We start from the raw sequence: 17,206 nt of genomic DNA on the forward strand, positions 1-17,206 counted from the left end.
TTACCACTTTTAGCAATTTTTTATTTTTTATCACACAAACCACACACCAATTCCAAAAGGTTAACCTGTGAAGTTTAACATGTGATTGTCCACGAAAATTACAGCCGCAGCTAACATGCCATATGACAGAAACAAGGCCAGCCTGAAGAACAACTCTCTCCACACCTTGAAATTAAAACTCCCATTAAAAAGAACCAAACCCTATTACCCTCTTTAGAGATGCTTAATCTTCATCCCCAGCTCTTCTCAAGGTTCCAAAGTGGATGCAATTAAGGCCCTAAATTCCTTTTTCGAACCTAGTTTTGCTGGATTGGGTTCAATTGCAAAAGGTTTGCTCTGAGAGTAACTATCAGTACATCGTTATTCTTGTGTCTACACACAACTAACTAGGGGTGTCAATTTCCAGTGCGAACCAAATGAACCGATTGGAGAACATCGGAGCGAACTCTTAAAAGTGGTTTGGTTTCGATTTGAAATTTTATGGAACTAGTAAAAAATCGAATCAGACCAAACTACCCGAAAGGACCAACTAAAATCAGAAATTGAATGAAAACACTAACAACCCAATAATGGACTGATAAGAACCCCGTTAAATCAACCCGATAAAATATTAAACTAAACTGAACCGAAACCAAACTGTCTTTAATGATTTGTGTGTGTTTTTTTTTAATTAGGGTTAAAGAACGCTAACCAGTTGTGTGCAAGGAGTGGATCTTACGCCTAGACACAGCTAGGTTTAGAATGACGACTCAGCCCCCATGGAAAAACGAAAATTCTAGGCGCCATGGTGGGGGGCTGGGCAGTCATTTCACGCCCAGCTGTATCTAGGCGCAAGGTCCATGCCTTGCATATGATCGGGTGGCGTTCTTTATCCTTTTTATTTAATCTAGGGAAAAGGTTCTCTGAGCCACTGTAGCAGGGTACACTAGCATCCCTGTGGTGCTTTTTCTCCTTCAAATATGAAATGACCTTGCTGCCATCCCATGCACGATATCGTTTTGACGCAGCTTGTTGGTGTGCTACTCAATGCCTCTGGCTTAGAGAACCCTTTCCCTTTAATTTAATACCAGTTCAAACCGATCGCAACCGAACCAAACTGGCCGATTGACACCCCTCTACTAGCGATCTGTGTATTTGAACTTTTGAAATAAATCTCGGAGAGCCAGGGGGGCTGTGTTGTACCAAAATACAACTCTGTCAAGATCCCAAGTTTAACTCCTTTCTTATCACCAATCCAGCTGGGATTCGCGATCACAAGTAGCCATCAAATACTTGCTTCATCACCAACTTTAGAGCGTTTATCGCTCCTTGATTTAAGATGTGATCATGCTAATGCTAATCATGACTCATTAATTAAGAGGCTAATAAGATAATTTTCTTTCTGCCTTTTTGTTTTATTTTTCTTTTTAGTTTCCACCCAATGCACATGGCCTACTACTACGTTGGGCTGGAGACAGCTCAGCTAAAAAAGTTTCTCCCTCAGCTAAGCTCGGGGTTTTGATATGATTATCAACTATCATCCAAACTTTAAGAAATTAATGAAGAACCTAAGATTGTGATTGTGATAAGGGTGTCAGAACCAAATGGTAAACCATTTATTAAAATCGATTCGAGTCGTGTAGATTGGAACTGTGAAACCATATAATTGTTTAATAAATGGTTCGATGTGGTTTCATGTAATGAAATTGTTTGATAAACTGTTTGGTTTTGGTTTATACAATTATACCTCTTACATCGTGAACCAAATCGAACTATACCGTTTAGCACCCTTAGATTGTGAAGCATGGTCTCAAGTAAGGGTGTTAAAGTTCAGCACAAATTGGTCTTTGATCAAACGAAACAAACGTGTCAACTTGGATAGAACCAAACCAAATCCTTATCGATTTGGATTTGGGTTGGGTTTTATAGAATGAGTAGAAATTGAAACCAAATCAAACCGATAGAAACTGAAAAATTATCGACATTGATAAAAAAACATAAGAAAGATATAGTAATCTAATAAGAAACTGAAAACCTAAAAAAAAATCCCATTAATTTCCTTATATATACGTGTAAAACCAAAATCGGACCGAACCTAATAGTATAAAAAACTATAAGAAACCGAACTCGACCAAAACCAAAACTTTCCACAGTTTGGGTTCGGGCTGGCTTAATAACATACCGAAACTGGTTTAGCCCAACCAAAATTGCACCGAATAGACTTTTGACACCCTTCGTCTTAGGTATCGAGTATCAGTATCAATACCGAATGGTCTCGATCGATATTGATACTGATATGAATTGGTCGTATCACACAAATCCGGTCATTTTGATTCTCAAATTAACAATACCTTGGTTTTTAGACCATTAATTTACCCTCTTGGTATCGAGACTACAAGTACATTAGCGACCAGGTATCAATATCGGTCATGATATGATCAATATGATATCACCTTCAATGTGAATACTTCATGAGTTTTAAGTTTTTGACAGATCCTATAGGGAAAATTATCATATCAATTTGCCTGCCCGTCAAATTCTTCATTAATAGAGGGAGATATCCCACCCAGGCAGTGTGTTCGGGCAGGGGGTAGGATGGTCATTCCCCCTCCTCTCTATTAGATGAAATTGAAGAAATTGAAGAGAGAGAGAGAAGAGAGAGAAGAGAGAGAAGAGAGAGAGATCATACTTCACAGAATCACAGGTTACCTGCGTACGATAAGGTTCGCTTTCAAGGACCCAAGTGGGTCATATACTCATGTACACGGAGACACCCGTGACTTTGCTTTTGCCTTTCCAACTGTTTGATCAGTTTGATAGACTTCTCTGTAGCAAGGGTCTTCGCCTTTTTTTTTTTTTTTTTTGTTTCTTTTTTCCTTTATCATGAAATAAACCTTTCGCTTTCAGCTTCACATGCAAAAAATTTGGAACAAATGGACAAAAACAAGCTTTCGTACATGTTACGATCCCGAATCGCGATAAAGATTCAACATGGAACGAAAGAGAGTCCCTTGGCCCTTAGGTTTTCAAACATCTGCATTTTCGAAGTTTTTTTTTTCATGGAAATTTTTATGGTGAATTGGTGATACCAACGGTAAGTTAATGTATCTACCCGATTGTGCACTAGGTGTGGCAACTATATCTAGACACATAATCGCCTCGGGCCGTTTGAAACTTCCATCATTACATGGGTGCAATGCAGTCATTTTTAGATGCCTCAATCCATCACCCTTTCAACTATCGCTAAAGGGAAGAAACTTGTTCTCCTGAATCTGAATCTATTGAACAATCTTCTACTCTCTACTGGTTGATGTTGATCTTTACAGTTATGGTACGAATCTGCAAGGAACCCTAAATTTCCATCGACTCTGGTTTTCCTAGTTGGATTGAATTTTGCTTATTTCAGTTCTAAGTTATTTGGTTTGAGTCTTATCTCAATACAGTATTGAATCCTCTCTTTAAATATCTAGTTTAATCGTCTCAATTCAATCCATTCTTGCTTAGCTCTTCTAATCTCATCGTGTTCTTCTTGAATTATTTTTTCACTCTCCAAACAATTTGGGAAAGATGAGGGCAATTTGATCAATTAAAACACAATTTTAACATTTTCAATCACCGATTAATGGACTGGGTATTTTTGTTAAGTAGTTTATAAAGCATGGGTGGTATGTGAAATTTTCCTAACCTCACGGATGAAAATATAATTAAGGCAAGCTTCAGGGGAGGTATTTTACTGTGGAGTCACAACTCACAAGAAGTGGGTTTTTGTCAAGTGTCACTCACGCGCCTGTGAAAATGCTTCTTCCAACGTAACGTTCGAATCAACGCCTCACGGTCAGCAGCGATCAATGTTTCTGGTTTTCTCTGGATCCTCCTTCTGCTCCTTATTTTTCAGATGAAACCTTTCCTCCGATCCTTCATGGTTTCCCTGTAAATAATGTACAAACTAAGCTAAGGTGTTCTCTGATCTCACATTTCTAAACTAACTCAGTTGAACTTCTCTGTTCTCTTTCGCATGGCGGGAGCTCCGTGCGAAGAGGTGAGATTTCTTTCTTTCTTCTACTTTTAATGTTCTTAGTATTTCGTATTTGAGTTTTTTTAGCCTCAGACACTCTTGTCGGCTTTGTTTGGTGTTTACTTTGATTCTGTTGCTCTGTCTGGATGCAATCCGTTCTTCATCATGGCTTTTAGTAGGGGTTTAGGGAAGAGATTTTTAGAATAAAGTACTCTTTTGTTTTTGCTGTTCTTCAGAGCTGGGATTTACTTTTAGGGTTTCAATGAAGTGGGACTGAGTGAGTTCATGTACACACAATGCAATGAAGCCGGACACTAAACTTGGTTGAGGCCGAGGTTCAATCGTGGATAGTGAAACAATGCGTGCTCGCGTGTGTTTGTGCTGACTGGTAAATACATTTTAAACGAATCGCATTGGAGTAAGAATTTGCCATAGAACTCAAATCGCTTTATAAGGAGTTTCTTGGCCATATGGAGGCTTCTCTGAACAGCTTATAAGTTGGCCCACGCCATGCTGGCACCAAATGATGGTTCAAGTAGCCAGTAAAATTTTGCGACTGAGATGGGGGCAACTTAGCATTGTCAATTTTCGAAGACAGTTCCACAGTCATCTTGAATTAAACAGAGATCTTGCCATAACAGAAGCTTTCCAAAGATTGCTTTGCTGTCTCTGATTCTTTTTAAAAGTTAGGGCAACTCGGAAGAAGACTATCTTCTGGTTTGACTAACACATGGTCTGTTAATTAATGCTGCCATATCCTCTATGTTTTTTTTTAAAATTTTCCATCATAATTTCCATAAAATTTGTACAGGGAGGAAAAATCTCTCTCGTCCACTTACATGTATGGGAAAAATAAACTTTTAAGCTCTTTTTAGAAAATCTGTTGGAAGTTTTCACTGCGTCAGCAACAAAATGCCCATTTTATATTATTTCTTTACTGAAATTATAGGAACTGATTTACGTTATATCCTTGGGTAGGTTTAAAAAAAAGAAGAATTATTTTCTCTATGAGTGGTGGGGTTGGGGGGAATGAGGTGTTACAGTGGTCAGTCTTCTTTGTTCTGTCTATAGACTATATAGTTTATTCATCAGTTTATCTTATGTTTGTGGCTTCAATATTTCCCTCAATTGAACTTGAAACTTCAATTTGTTAATATTTCGTTTTGGATTAATTAATTTTGTATACTTGTCTCCCATTTGTGCATGGGCAATGTTATTGCAAGCCATTCGTCTCTATAGAAGATACATTTAGATATTAATTGATGCCCATGTTGGTTCGTGAGATATGTCATGCCATATATGTGTATTAGTTAGTTATGAATGTGTGGGTCTAGTATTTAAATGGAGTCCTGAGCCCTCTCTCTCTCTCTAAATCTCTGTGTGTGTTTATCTGTAGAAATATTATTGGGGGTATTCACAAATTTGTTGGCCTGGAATCTGTGGATTCATTTATTACGTGACCCATTTCTTTGTCATCTTTCAACAGTACTATATAATTCCGCGACCAGATCTTTGTATCAATTCCTCAAGGAAATTTGTTCAATAACACTGCAATGTATTTCTCAATTAGACCTGACAGGTATTCAAGTTCTTCCCTTCATACAATGCTATGAAGCTCTAGTTTGGTGCCAATTTCAGTGCTGGTTGGGATAGTTAAAATGCCATAACTAGTTTTTATAGTGAACTCTTCCTGGAAGTCTAGTTTCACTTATCCTATCTTGGACTTGTCAAGCATCACATTTGGTCCCTTAGAGCCAGTGAAAACAACATGTTATTCTCATATTGTGACATTGCATAATGAAGCATCTCAGCTGAAATGGTTGTGCATCAGCATCAGACATGACTGTCACCCCACTTAGGAATGTCTGAGAGCTGAGTAAGTTTCAGAACTTTTTGGTTCTCAATCTATTTGGGAAAAACCCTGCTTGTCTATGCTTCTTCTGGGAATGTCTGTGAGCTGAGTTTGGAATTTAGGATATTTTCTAATGGGAATCATTTGTTCAGAATCAGCACTGACACAATGGTTAAAAACTTTTCAGAAAGAGGAAAAAAAATCTAGAGATCTCCAGTTGGTTAACTGATCTTTTAGAAGTTTTCTAGAAATATGTAACAAATTACTGACAAAAGATAAGTGAGTGAATGGAAAGGAAGTGATGAACGTGTGTGTGTATCTCTAATGCAAGTGAGATGTGAAGCGAGTACAGTGAGGGTGAGGATGGTGTAGTGAAGTGAGTGATATTGTGCATGTCAGTATACCATATATGCACTTAAAGTGCTTCTTTATTAATTGTTTGAAATTGATATATCTTTGAGCTTCCAATATTTTTCGTTGGTGCAGGATCAAGACGTCTACAGCATTTCAGTGATTTCTGAAAGAGGGAACACTAATCCCCAGTTGCCCTCACAATTTTCTTTATTGAGCTTCTTAGAAGTTCCATATGCATCTGAAAGCAAATCAGGCTTGGATAATGATTGGAATGACATGACCTCTGTCAGTTTTCAGATGGAAAGTGCAGATAGATGTTCATCATGCAGTGTGGATATAGATGTCGAGGAGAAAAATTTGTCAAAGCCTAAAACAGAAGAAAAAACTGCTCATTGCTCAATAAAAACTGAGAGTGCTCTAACTGTATGTGCATCATTCTTCACCTTATATGTGTCCCATAAAATGGTTACAAGCTCTTTATATTGAAAGTAAATCGTAGGTCATTGGATGGACAAGGATAGTCTACCAAGGGCATTAAATTTTGTCATTGATAGATGTACGAAGGGCATTAAATTTTGTCATTGATAGACTATTGTTATGGTCTAACTGATGTGCATCCCTGTTCTCCTCTGCTTCTAATCCTGCAAACACTTATACCTTCCAACTGGTTTGCAATTGCAGAGTACGTCTCAGAGAAAGATTAGCATACAAATAGGTGGCAAAATCATGCAGCTTTTACTGAATCATAACCCTATTTTACTGAAGCCCAGTTCAAGAGGTATGTAAGCAAGTTCAGAAACTACCTAATACTTGAGTTATTTGTGAACACCGTTGTAACCTTTATGGGAAAAGGTCCTCTGATCCGCCAGGGGAGGGTATGTTAACACCCTCTCTCTCTCTCTCCCCTCCTCATATATGGAATGACCTTGTTGCTCTCCTATGTACGAAACCATTCTGTTGCACCTCATTGGCGCTCCTCTATGATGGTTGCTCAGAGAATCCTCTCCCACCCTTTATTTTCTCGATTTTAACAATTAATGGTCACCTTCTTCTTTTGCATACCGTAGGAATGCATATGATTTCATGTGTGTGGTAATATAAACTTACTAAAAGAGCAATATTAGTTTTTTGCCTTTTTTTGACTGACCAAGTCATCATCTGAAACAAGTCACTACTTCATGGGTAAGGGGATTGAACTTACAATGCAATTTATATTCAAGCTAATGCAGTGTTATTTTCATGGCTGGATCAGCACGACCTGATCTGAAAACCCAGACTGAGGCGAACCCGGCCTAAACCAGGATTTTGGTCTAATAAGGGTTGGTAGGGTTTTGTGAATTGCCATTGATTTTAGGCAAGGTTCAAAAACTCGTCTCGACCAGGTCGAGATGGCCGAGATCTCGAGATCGGTGAGGTTTCTTTTCTTTTCTTTTCTTTTTTTAGGTTTTGGAATGATGTTTTGGTGGGCAAATGGCCATAGTTGGCTCTGAAACTTTGAGGCAATCTTGTTTTAGGCTTAATAAACATATTTAAATCTTCAAATTGAAAAAAAAAAAAAAAAACAAACCCCAATTTGGTGTTTTGGATTTGCACCCTTGGTTGGCAGTAAACGTCGAATCCTTAATGCGATATTATCTATTCTACACATTGTTTGAGTGATATGAGACATAATTGGCAAGTAAAACAAGTAAATTATGCAATAATGGATAAGACACATAATATTGAATAATTATATAAGAAATAGTTAAAGACTTAAAGGTTCTACTACAAACTATAGTAAACAATAATATATAAGTCATAGACACCATTCTCCCAAGTCCCAAGTACAGTGAACAATAATAGATAAGTCATAGACACCCAAGTCTTCCACGTCCCAAGTCCCAACTCCCAACAAGTGACTACCTACTGATATGAACTATGATGTGCTGGCTCGAGTCCACCGTGAAGTCGTAGATCGGCCTCCGGTGTGTAACATATAAAGAATCTACTCCCATACAACAAGTATTTATCATAATTTTTTTTCTTCCAAAAAATAGCTTTTGTGAATAGTAACTTTACCTGAAATAGTAGAATGTAGCCAAATCTTCAACAATGGGCAGCAATCGAGCTCTTCGTAGTGATGTGGCAACCCCCAGTAGTGTATCCTAGTTGTATTGAGTGATGATGTGGCTAAAAAGCAAGAAACAAAGGTTTCCCCTCTTCTCTAGCCAAAAAACCCATTTTTTCTATTGAGTAACTCAAGTTCTATTTCGAAATTTTGAATTCTGGTCGAGACTTGGCCTTTTTATAAGGGGGTGTGTAGCATTTCGGCGAGATGATACTGAAATCTCGGTTGAGTTATTCGAGACCTTGTATATTTAACATTTCGTATATGGTTTCGTCTAGATAAGCTCGAGATTCTCGAGATTCTTGAGATCTCACCACGATCTTGACCTTTGATTTTAGGGAAAATTACACTCCCCTCCCCTGTACAAGTACCTAATATTAAAATCATCCCCTTCTGAAATTACACAAACCTCCCCTGCTTTTGAAAATTAATTACAACCGTACCCACTCCGTTAGTCGGTCGTTGTTAAATAGTGATGTCATATGGGTCAAACTTTTTTAAAGATAGTAATACCCTTTATCCTAGTGAACTACCTATTCTACCCATTCATCCAAAACTACCAAAACCCTTATTCCCATACGAAGAAGCTGAACCCTGCAACTAACTTTGCTGCGTCCCTACACTCCGGTGACAACTGATCACCTCCGTCTCACCCTGGCAACCAGCGTTCTAACTCTAGGCGACAACAGACGATGCCCGACGAACTGCCTTTCACCCCTGCGACCATCATTGTCATATTACATGTAAGTGCTGAACCATCCAAGAAAAATACATTTTTCGATCTCAAGGTTTAGGTTTTAATTGGGATAGCTGTGGGTGTGTTTATTGTAATCATTCTCTCTGTGCTCTCCTTTTGCCTTACTTCATGGAGGAAATCGAGAAGGTCCATTGATAATCAATCAAAATGGAAACACGAGAGACTTCCTTAGAGCTGGTGTTTGGCAAAGGATAACAGGGTTGAAATCATGGAAGTTAACCTCTTCTAGCAAACCTGAAGCATCCAGTGCCTGTTTCAGTTTCAAATTCTTCTCCCCATCAGGGTTCATGGTCTAAACATACCAAATGACATCCTTATAATTGGATGAAAGCAAGAGATGGTCAGCAGGAAATAAGTTATCCTTCTCCACCTTCACTATTTCTCCAGACTCTCAGGTTCCTCCACTCCGTATTATCAAAACTTCCATCACCATGATGTATCCACCTTTCGATTGTTTACCTCAATGTCCTGTAAATATTTTGACAAAACAAACAATAAACACATGGAACAACTAGCCAAGGAACAAAGTTAATAATGAATACTAAAAAACATGGTCATGACTTGATTCTTTACAAGATGAAGGTCATTCAAAGGTGGCTTGCCTACTCAAATGTTAACGATGGATTGATATAATCATATAGCTGAAAATTTAACACTAGAAAAAGAAGCAAACACGAAGGTAACTTCTTAAAGGCTTAAAGCAATTAATTTGAGCTCAGATGACTTAATCATCTGGTTTGAGAAATTATGTCAAGCACACATCATACCAATCTACTAATCCAGGAGCACTAGCATAGGACTAAAGAAAAGACAAGAAGAAGGATATATATACACTTGCTTCTTATGCCTCCAATCTTCGATGGCTTCTTTGACCATGCTAACCCTAATTACAATAATAAGAGGGATAATGGAACTGACAGCTGAGTAAGGAGCAAGAGGTGTGAAGGACAAGCAGCCAACAATGAGGAAGTATATGTTAGCAACTCTCTTGAACTGCTCAAAAAAGGATTTGGGAAAGAAAGTGGCTAGCGTATACGTAGTGGTTCTCACGTAATTGTCTCCATAATTGAGGGGCGATGACTCATAGCCTTCTGGGTTGTTGCAGAAGATTAACCCTGAGAAGCCTTGTCCACCAATCTGTGAGAGGTTGTCCCTGAGAGATGCTTTTCCACATGAGAGGGTATAGATCAATTGCATCACCGAAGATGCTCGAGCAGTCCTTTAGAACCATGGTGGTTACCTGATCGAACTCCGCTGAATTGGGTTGGCAAGAGAGGTTCAATATGTAAGCAGCAATGCGACAACCCCTTGATAAGCTCACAGCAATGGCAATACACGTGAGCCTTGCTGGGGTTTTGCTGGACAATGTTGGCGTAGCGAGAAAGGCTGGAGTGGAAGACGTCTGGGTACAAGCTTGCCTTGCAGTCAGTGCAGATGAAACCGGTGGCATTGTTGTTTTCAAGGTTTTAGGTCTCGGTTTCGCCCCTGGTTTTGCCAGGCCGCGAAACTGAGATCTCTGCAAGTTGGTATGTTTTTTCCCATGTTGACTCGGTAGGTGGGTTTCGGTGGCCATATGGCCAAGATAGGTCCTGAAACTTGACATCCACCTGATGCAGATTCGTCACCAAAATGGGCTTATTTCTTTAGAAATAAGTCTATGGTTGGGTTATATGTATATTGGGCCTTTGATCCCATGGGTTTTCTATGTAATAGGCCACTTTTATGGGCCTAAAAGAGGGGTACATTGGTTGCATACGGGATTAGCCCAATATTTAGTCTATTTTTATATTTTTAATTGAACCGGTTTAAATTGGTTGCATCCAATTGGTTCAATTGGTCTAATTTAAGTGAAGTGATCCTATTGGCTAAGAGGTTCTTATATCCTATTGGCTAGTAGGGAATCTTCTTTATTTTAAGTAGTTTAAGTTGTTTTTAAGTCATTAGGACTCTATTTTGAGTCTATTTTAGTTTCCTAGTCAGTTTAAGTTACCTAATAGGTTAGGAATTGGGTTAGGGCTTTCCTTTTTAGAGTAAAAGTCTATTTTTGAGTCTTTTATATAAGGTTGTAAGGGGGCAAAGCCTTAAACAGGAATTTGATTAATGAAAAGCTTTTTGTTTGCTGCCATAGTTGCTGCCCTGCTCTGTTGAGTGTTGCTCTGTTGAGTGGGCATCCTTGTGGTTCTATCAAGGTGGAAAGGGACTGGTGGAATCCGGTTGACTCCTTACGCCGTGACGGCTGGGAGGATCTTATTTCTTCGAAGGTGGCTTCATCCTTCAACCATTCAAACTGCTGTTAGAGGATTCGAGAGTGAGTTTGAATTTATTATTTTCTGTTTATCCTTTCTTCCCTTCCCCAATCAATTCCTTTTCTCTTCTGTCCTATTTTCATAAACCCTAGAAGACTCTAAACTCTGATTCAGATCTGCTCCTCCATTGGAATCTGATCAGATTTGGACCATAACTTCCCCTCATCACCATCTCCGCTCGACCCTAGCTGCTGCCCATTCTGTCCATCCAAACCCTAAGATCCCTCTTCTCCATTGACCCTAAAAACCCTAATTTTCTGCTGGGACACATTCAGCCATCAGAAACCTTCCATATTGCAACCGAATCTTCCCCCTAGCCCCTCTAACAGTCGACCTTAACCCCTGCCCCTAAATCCTACTTTAAACCATAATTTTAGTTGTTTACCTTATTTACAAAACCCGAAACCTAACCCTAATTTCTGCAGGAAATTAAAACTTATTCAAATCCAGATATTTTTATACCATAATGACCCTCTAAACCTGCAGATTAAAACCCTATAAACCCCATTCCCAAATTCCCATCCTAAACCCTAATTTTGCCCTAAAACGACCCCTAATCAGCCCTAAACAGCAGGCTTACCCTAAGCTTGGTTCTACTTGGTTCCTAGTGGGATTAATTCCTATTCTAGGACTACATTACCACCCTGTTTGAGGCCTTCTAAACACAATGGAAACATTAATTTTTACAAATTCAAACAAAAAATGGTACTTTGACTTCAGACCCTAGGTTGGTAGTCTACAGCGTAGGTGAGCTCTACCCTAGGCTATTCCACACAATTTTTATAACACATATAATTAAAGTGGAGGTGTAAAACAACTTAATTAAGCATTAGGAATTAAAAACATCAAACCATAAATCATTACAGCATTAGGCATCATATTAATAATCATACATGGTGATGGTTTGACGGTTTGTTAATAATTGTTAGAAACTTGGAAAGAGACATAGAATAAACAAATACAACTGTTAGTGTGTGACAAGTCCTACCATTTGAGAGTAGCTAGTACTGAAACGAGCTATATCTATAGATCGGTGGACATTGAATTACATACAAAACTACATAGTCAACAAACAAGTATTGATCATGTTTCTATGAAAAAAATAGTTTTTGAGAAGTATTTTTTTTTTTTTTTTTACCTAAAACTGTTCTTGAGATGCAATGCAGCTCCCTCTCTTGATGTTGAAAGTTCAATCTTGATTCTCCAAGCTTTAATCTTCAGTTGAGGTGAGATTTACAACAAAGAAAAAAGCACCAAAACCCTCACCTCCAAGTGTTTTTCCTTCACAACAGAGCAAGAGGCAAGATTTCGAGTTTAGGTTGAAATCTCGCCGAGAGGGTGCCTTTTATAGCTTTGGTTTGGTCGGTCGAACTGAGATCGAGATATACCACGAGATCTCAGCGGGATACCAAGATCTTGCACAAATCCTGTATTGCCTACCGTCTCGTCTCAAGACTTCACGAAACCGAGATATTTTCGATAGCTCGCTGAGCCTTGGCTATTTTAATCTTTCTTAGGGCTTCTTTTACTTCAAAAACCCTAATTTTATGTATATACCTACGACAAGTGGTGTCTTCTTTCCATCCATTCATACACTTAAAAAAGGATCCATGCAAAAGTGGATTGGCTGAATCCAAAACTGAGATACTCTCCTCATTCCTCTCTCCAAATCCATAACCTCCATGAACGCCTTTATAGCCTATTCGTTCTCTCCCAACATGTCCATTCAGATCACACCCTATAATAATCGTTTCTCCTTGACTAAAACATTGTACTAATCCATCCATGTGTTCCCAGAATTGTAGCTTACTACTTTTGTCAATCCTACTTGGGGTGTGTAGACACTAATAATATTGACTACCTCTTTCTCCAGCACAAGTTTGATAGATATAATACTATCTCCAAGTTTTTTAATATCCACCGCATCATTCTTTAGAACTTTATCCACTACTATGCCCACACTATGCCCACTGCACTTCAATTATTTTGATCCCCCGTATACCACAGTTCAAAGTTGTCCAACTCCTAAGCTTTTTTACCCTTCCATCTAGTCTCTTGAATATAAAGGGCGTACTCAGTGCATGAGGCTACCACTACTGCGTGGTCTGGGGAGGGTCATAATGTATGCAGCCTTACCCCTGCTTTCATAGAGAGGTTGTTTCCAGACTCGAACCCATGACCACTTATTCTCTTGAATATATGCAATATTAATCCTTCTCCTCGTAACATCAATCAGTTCTAGACTCTTACCCGTTACAGAACCAATATTCCAAGATGCTAATGTAATCCTATGCTTTTAGATTAGCTTCTTAACCCGCACATGACCCCGTTATGAGAGCCCTTGACTACTTGTCGCCGCATACGGACTCCATTGCGGATGTCGCTTACAAGGGATGCCCTAGCATTAGGTCGCACAATAGAGGACATAAAACCTAAATAATAAAAATATATCACTCATAAAAGGATCCATGCAAAAGTGGATTGGCTAAATATATAATACGGTGTCGGCTGCCTAACCTGACACACCAAAAAAAATAATAATAATAAAATAAAATAAAAAATATATATATAATATACAAAAATACAATAAAAAACAGATCCCTAATACATTGAAAGTCAACCCCTACACTTGAACAAGAAAGCATACAGATTTTGAGTATGTTCTTAGCAATATTCAATTGACATCAAATTTTATTGGTCTTCTATGTTCTTAGTGAGGATTCGTAAAAGTTAACATCTTGACCACGCTCAACATGAAGCAGATTTTGAATCATAGTGTGGCAAAAAAGGAAGCATGGCAAAAAGTTCAGGGCTGGGTTCAAATATTCAAATGACAATTGCATGGGCGAAGCGTAAAACGTTTTGGCTAATTTAATTTTGAATCATAAATTTGAGATAGAAGATTCAGATTACATGTATTTATGTGCACATTCATATCACACGCATTCACATGTTTCCTTCATGAGATTCAAAAGACAAATTTTCTTATGACAAAAAGAAGGAAAAGTAAACTTCAGTAAGAATGTGCAAAAGTGTGTGTATATATATATATATATGCTCACAACGATATAAGCAGTTACATACAACTAAAAGTGTTACTTAAGAAACCAGTGAACAAATAAAAAATGGCCATTACTCACTGCTGGTCCCACCTATACGGGATCCTGGGGGGCTGAGTTTGGAGTCAATCCTAACCTTTGGCATTTTTGGGCAAAGTTGCCACTCTCGAGACTTGAACCCGGGCAGCCCGAACTGTTTACCATTGCTCTTAGCAATGGCCCCTAAATCAATGAACAAATAAAAGAGATTAAAAAGGTTCTTGGAGGGGAAAGGGTTAATGTTCTTGCTTTATATAGTAAGTGTTGTAAATTTCTGTTTTGATCGTTGTTAGTTTTCCAATCTTAATTTGCACTTATATCTTTTTTTTTCCCCCTCTTGCAACAGCTAATTACCTATATTATCATCTTTTTCTTTTTATTTATTTCCTGCATTCATCAGCAGACAAATCAGTGACTGAGGGAGCTCATGATACAACTAATAGCAGATGGCGGCGATATAAGCGCACAGCCTCACTAGACTCAAGAAAAGTGGTTGTCTTTTCCTCAGTACTGTAAGATTCCAGTCCATCATTACTTAAACTGAATGTGTACACTATGAGATGAAGTCATGCTCGTTTCAGTTTTTATACTACATCAGACCTTCAAAAGCCAGTGCTCTTGTGGTTTTATATTGCATGAAATTTAATTTGTAAGGTAAGATGTATTAAGTGCTTGATGATATTGTTATACTTATCCAGCTAAACTTCTCTTTTAGATATAAATCTTCCATTTTAAATCTTCTTGTACAAGCAAGGTTTTTTAATGTATTGCTAGATATGTTGCCTCTTACTGGAAGCTTAAAGAATTATTAATATGGCAACCATATTAGGAGCAAGCAAAAAATTTGTTCAATCTCCTATGTCTATATACCCTTCTGGACGACAGTTACAGCAAAGACAGATTGCCTTTAGACCATTGAGATGCTACTATCTTATTTCTGTAATTAAATATTGTTCTTATCGTATCTTTGTTTTCTTTTTTTCACTTTCACTTATGAATGTCTTTTTTACATTTTTTAAAAATCTGTTACAGGTCGAGCATGGGAACACTGTTGTTGATATACTTGACACTTAGAGTGAAACAAATTGGTGATGGGCTAGTTCATGCCTAGTGGTTGTTGCTCATGTTTGTTTGTGTGTGTGTGTGTGTGTGTGTGTGTTGGGGGGGGGGGGGGGAGGGGTGTAGATGTGCACGTGCCATTTCATGTACATATTCACATTTTGAGTCAGTGACCTCTGTTCTGTAACACTTGAATGTTTGTCATAAATTAAATCGTTTTTTTATGGCCTTACCATTGATTCTATTTTTTGTCATCCGAGGTTGATGTTCAGGAATATGGGTTCGATACCATTTTTTCATCTCGTTCTTAATGTAGAGTTTACCATTTACTAGTCACACCCTCCATGTATGTATGCAAAATCAAGATCGTAGAAGTGTCTCCACTCAGCATCTACATGGATTTTCCCCGTACTTTTCTTTTCCTAGATTATAGCATGGAACATCAAAAGTTCTGATAGATATGTGTGTGTGTAAAAGAGAGAGAGAGAGAGAGTAGTTTCACGATAGTTCACAGTGAAAAGTATGTTAGTTTCATGAAGCAGTGCAAAATCTAATGGAGCTCCAATATCATTAGTCTGGTGTGATTACTATCAATGTTCATCATGAATGTTAGTGGGTTTACTTGAGCTTGACATATTTGAGAATGATTAAAACCTATCTGCTTCTAATCATCATGGCCTCCACCATCTCTTGGCCATTTCAAAGTTAATTTTGATGGAAATTAACTTAAAGTTGTGCGAGGATAGGCATAATTGTGTGCAGGTGCAAGGCTGTGGCCAAATGCAATGCAGAGGTGATTGAGTCACTGGCTTCGCAATGCTTCTCTTAGGTTTGGCAGATCCAACAAGTAGTTGAAGATGATTGCTATCTGTTATCCAATCCTTTAAAGATGATACTGAAGCCATGGCTTCTCATTTCTCTAGCAAGACTTGCTTGATTAGGTTCTCAAAAAAGATTGGATTTCTCAATTCCCTTAGAAATTTTTTTACCTCTTCGGGTGTAATACCTCCGTTCAGGGAATGAATAGCTGTGCTTTCTTTTAACAAATAGATAAAACGGTATCTGCGCACGATGCTAATTCACTCAATATGCGTCCAGCTATACTCATTAGATTGCCTATGTATTTTTATCTGTTCCATTTCTTTCCTGCATTATTTCCCCAAGTTTCTCTAATAGAGGGGTGTGGATCTTACCTGGGCAGTGTGTTCAGACAGGGGTAGGGTGGTCATTTCTGCCCCCTTTATTAGAGGAACTTGGAAAAATGGATCTGACCAGGAAATGGAGCAGATAAAAGGATTAACCCCTTCTGTTTCTCCATGTAGAAACTCGAAGCATTGGTAGAAAATAAGAAACCAAGGGCATTGCACCTTTGTCCCCACAGTTCCCCTTATTCAGTCCAACCTGGTAGTACGAAAATGTAAAGGACCTAAAAATGCATTACTGGTGGAGTGGAATGAAGAATGATGTGACTAAACATGTGATAAGATCTCTCGTTGGTATTTTTTAAGTGAAATGTTTCCAACTGTGTCAAACAACTAATTCAGAATCTCAATGGCCTATCCATTGGCATTTTTCAACTTTCTTCCTGTTTTTATGTCAATTCCAACTATTGAATGAAAAAGACATGGTATCAATTAAACACATGTCTAATATTAATCATGAATAGAGGATGACATAAA

The 17,206-nt window shown here is 38.2% G+C and overlaps 1 protein-coding gene across 3 annotated transcripts in view; it reads left to right on the forward strand.

Annotated features, from left to right (window-relative positions):
• The first annotated feature begins 3,781 nt into the window (after positions 1-3,781).
• The window catches only part of LOC122646273, a 31,559-nt gene continuing 18,134 nt past the window's right edge, over positions 3,782-17,206 (forward strand). Inside the window, exons 1-6 of one of the 3 annotated variants that reach the window (XM_043839799.1) lie at positions 3,783-4,018; positions 6,333-6,623; positions 6,882-6,978; positions 14,869-14,980; positions 15,501-15,621; positions 15,654-15,756. In XM_043839799.1, the coding sequence (XP_043695734.1) occupies positions 3,995-4,018; positions 6,333-6,623; positions 6,882-6,978; positions 14,869-14,980; positions 15,501-15,579 (603 nt within the window). In that variant the 5' untranslated portion in view covers positions 3,783-3,994 and the 3' untranslated portion in view covers positions 15,580-15,621; positions 15,654-15,756. Of the gene's footprint in view, positions 4,019-6,332; positions 6,624-6,881; positions 6,979-14,868; positions 14,981-15,500; positions 15,622-15,653; positions 15,757-17,206 lie in introns of those variants that run through there. The other 2 variants (XM_043839814.1, XM_043839806.1) reach the window with 2 other exon arrangements.

The sequence above is a fragment of the Telopea speciosissima genome, chromosome 1 (assembly GCF_018873765.1).
Source record: "Telopea speciosissima isolate NSW1024214 ecotype Mountain lineage chromosome 1, Tspe_v1, whole genome shotgun sequence".
Lineage (NCBI taxonomy): Eukaryota > Viridiplantae > Streptophyta > Magnoliopsida > Proteales > Proteaceae > Telopea > Telopea speciosissima.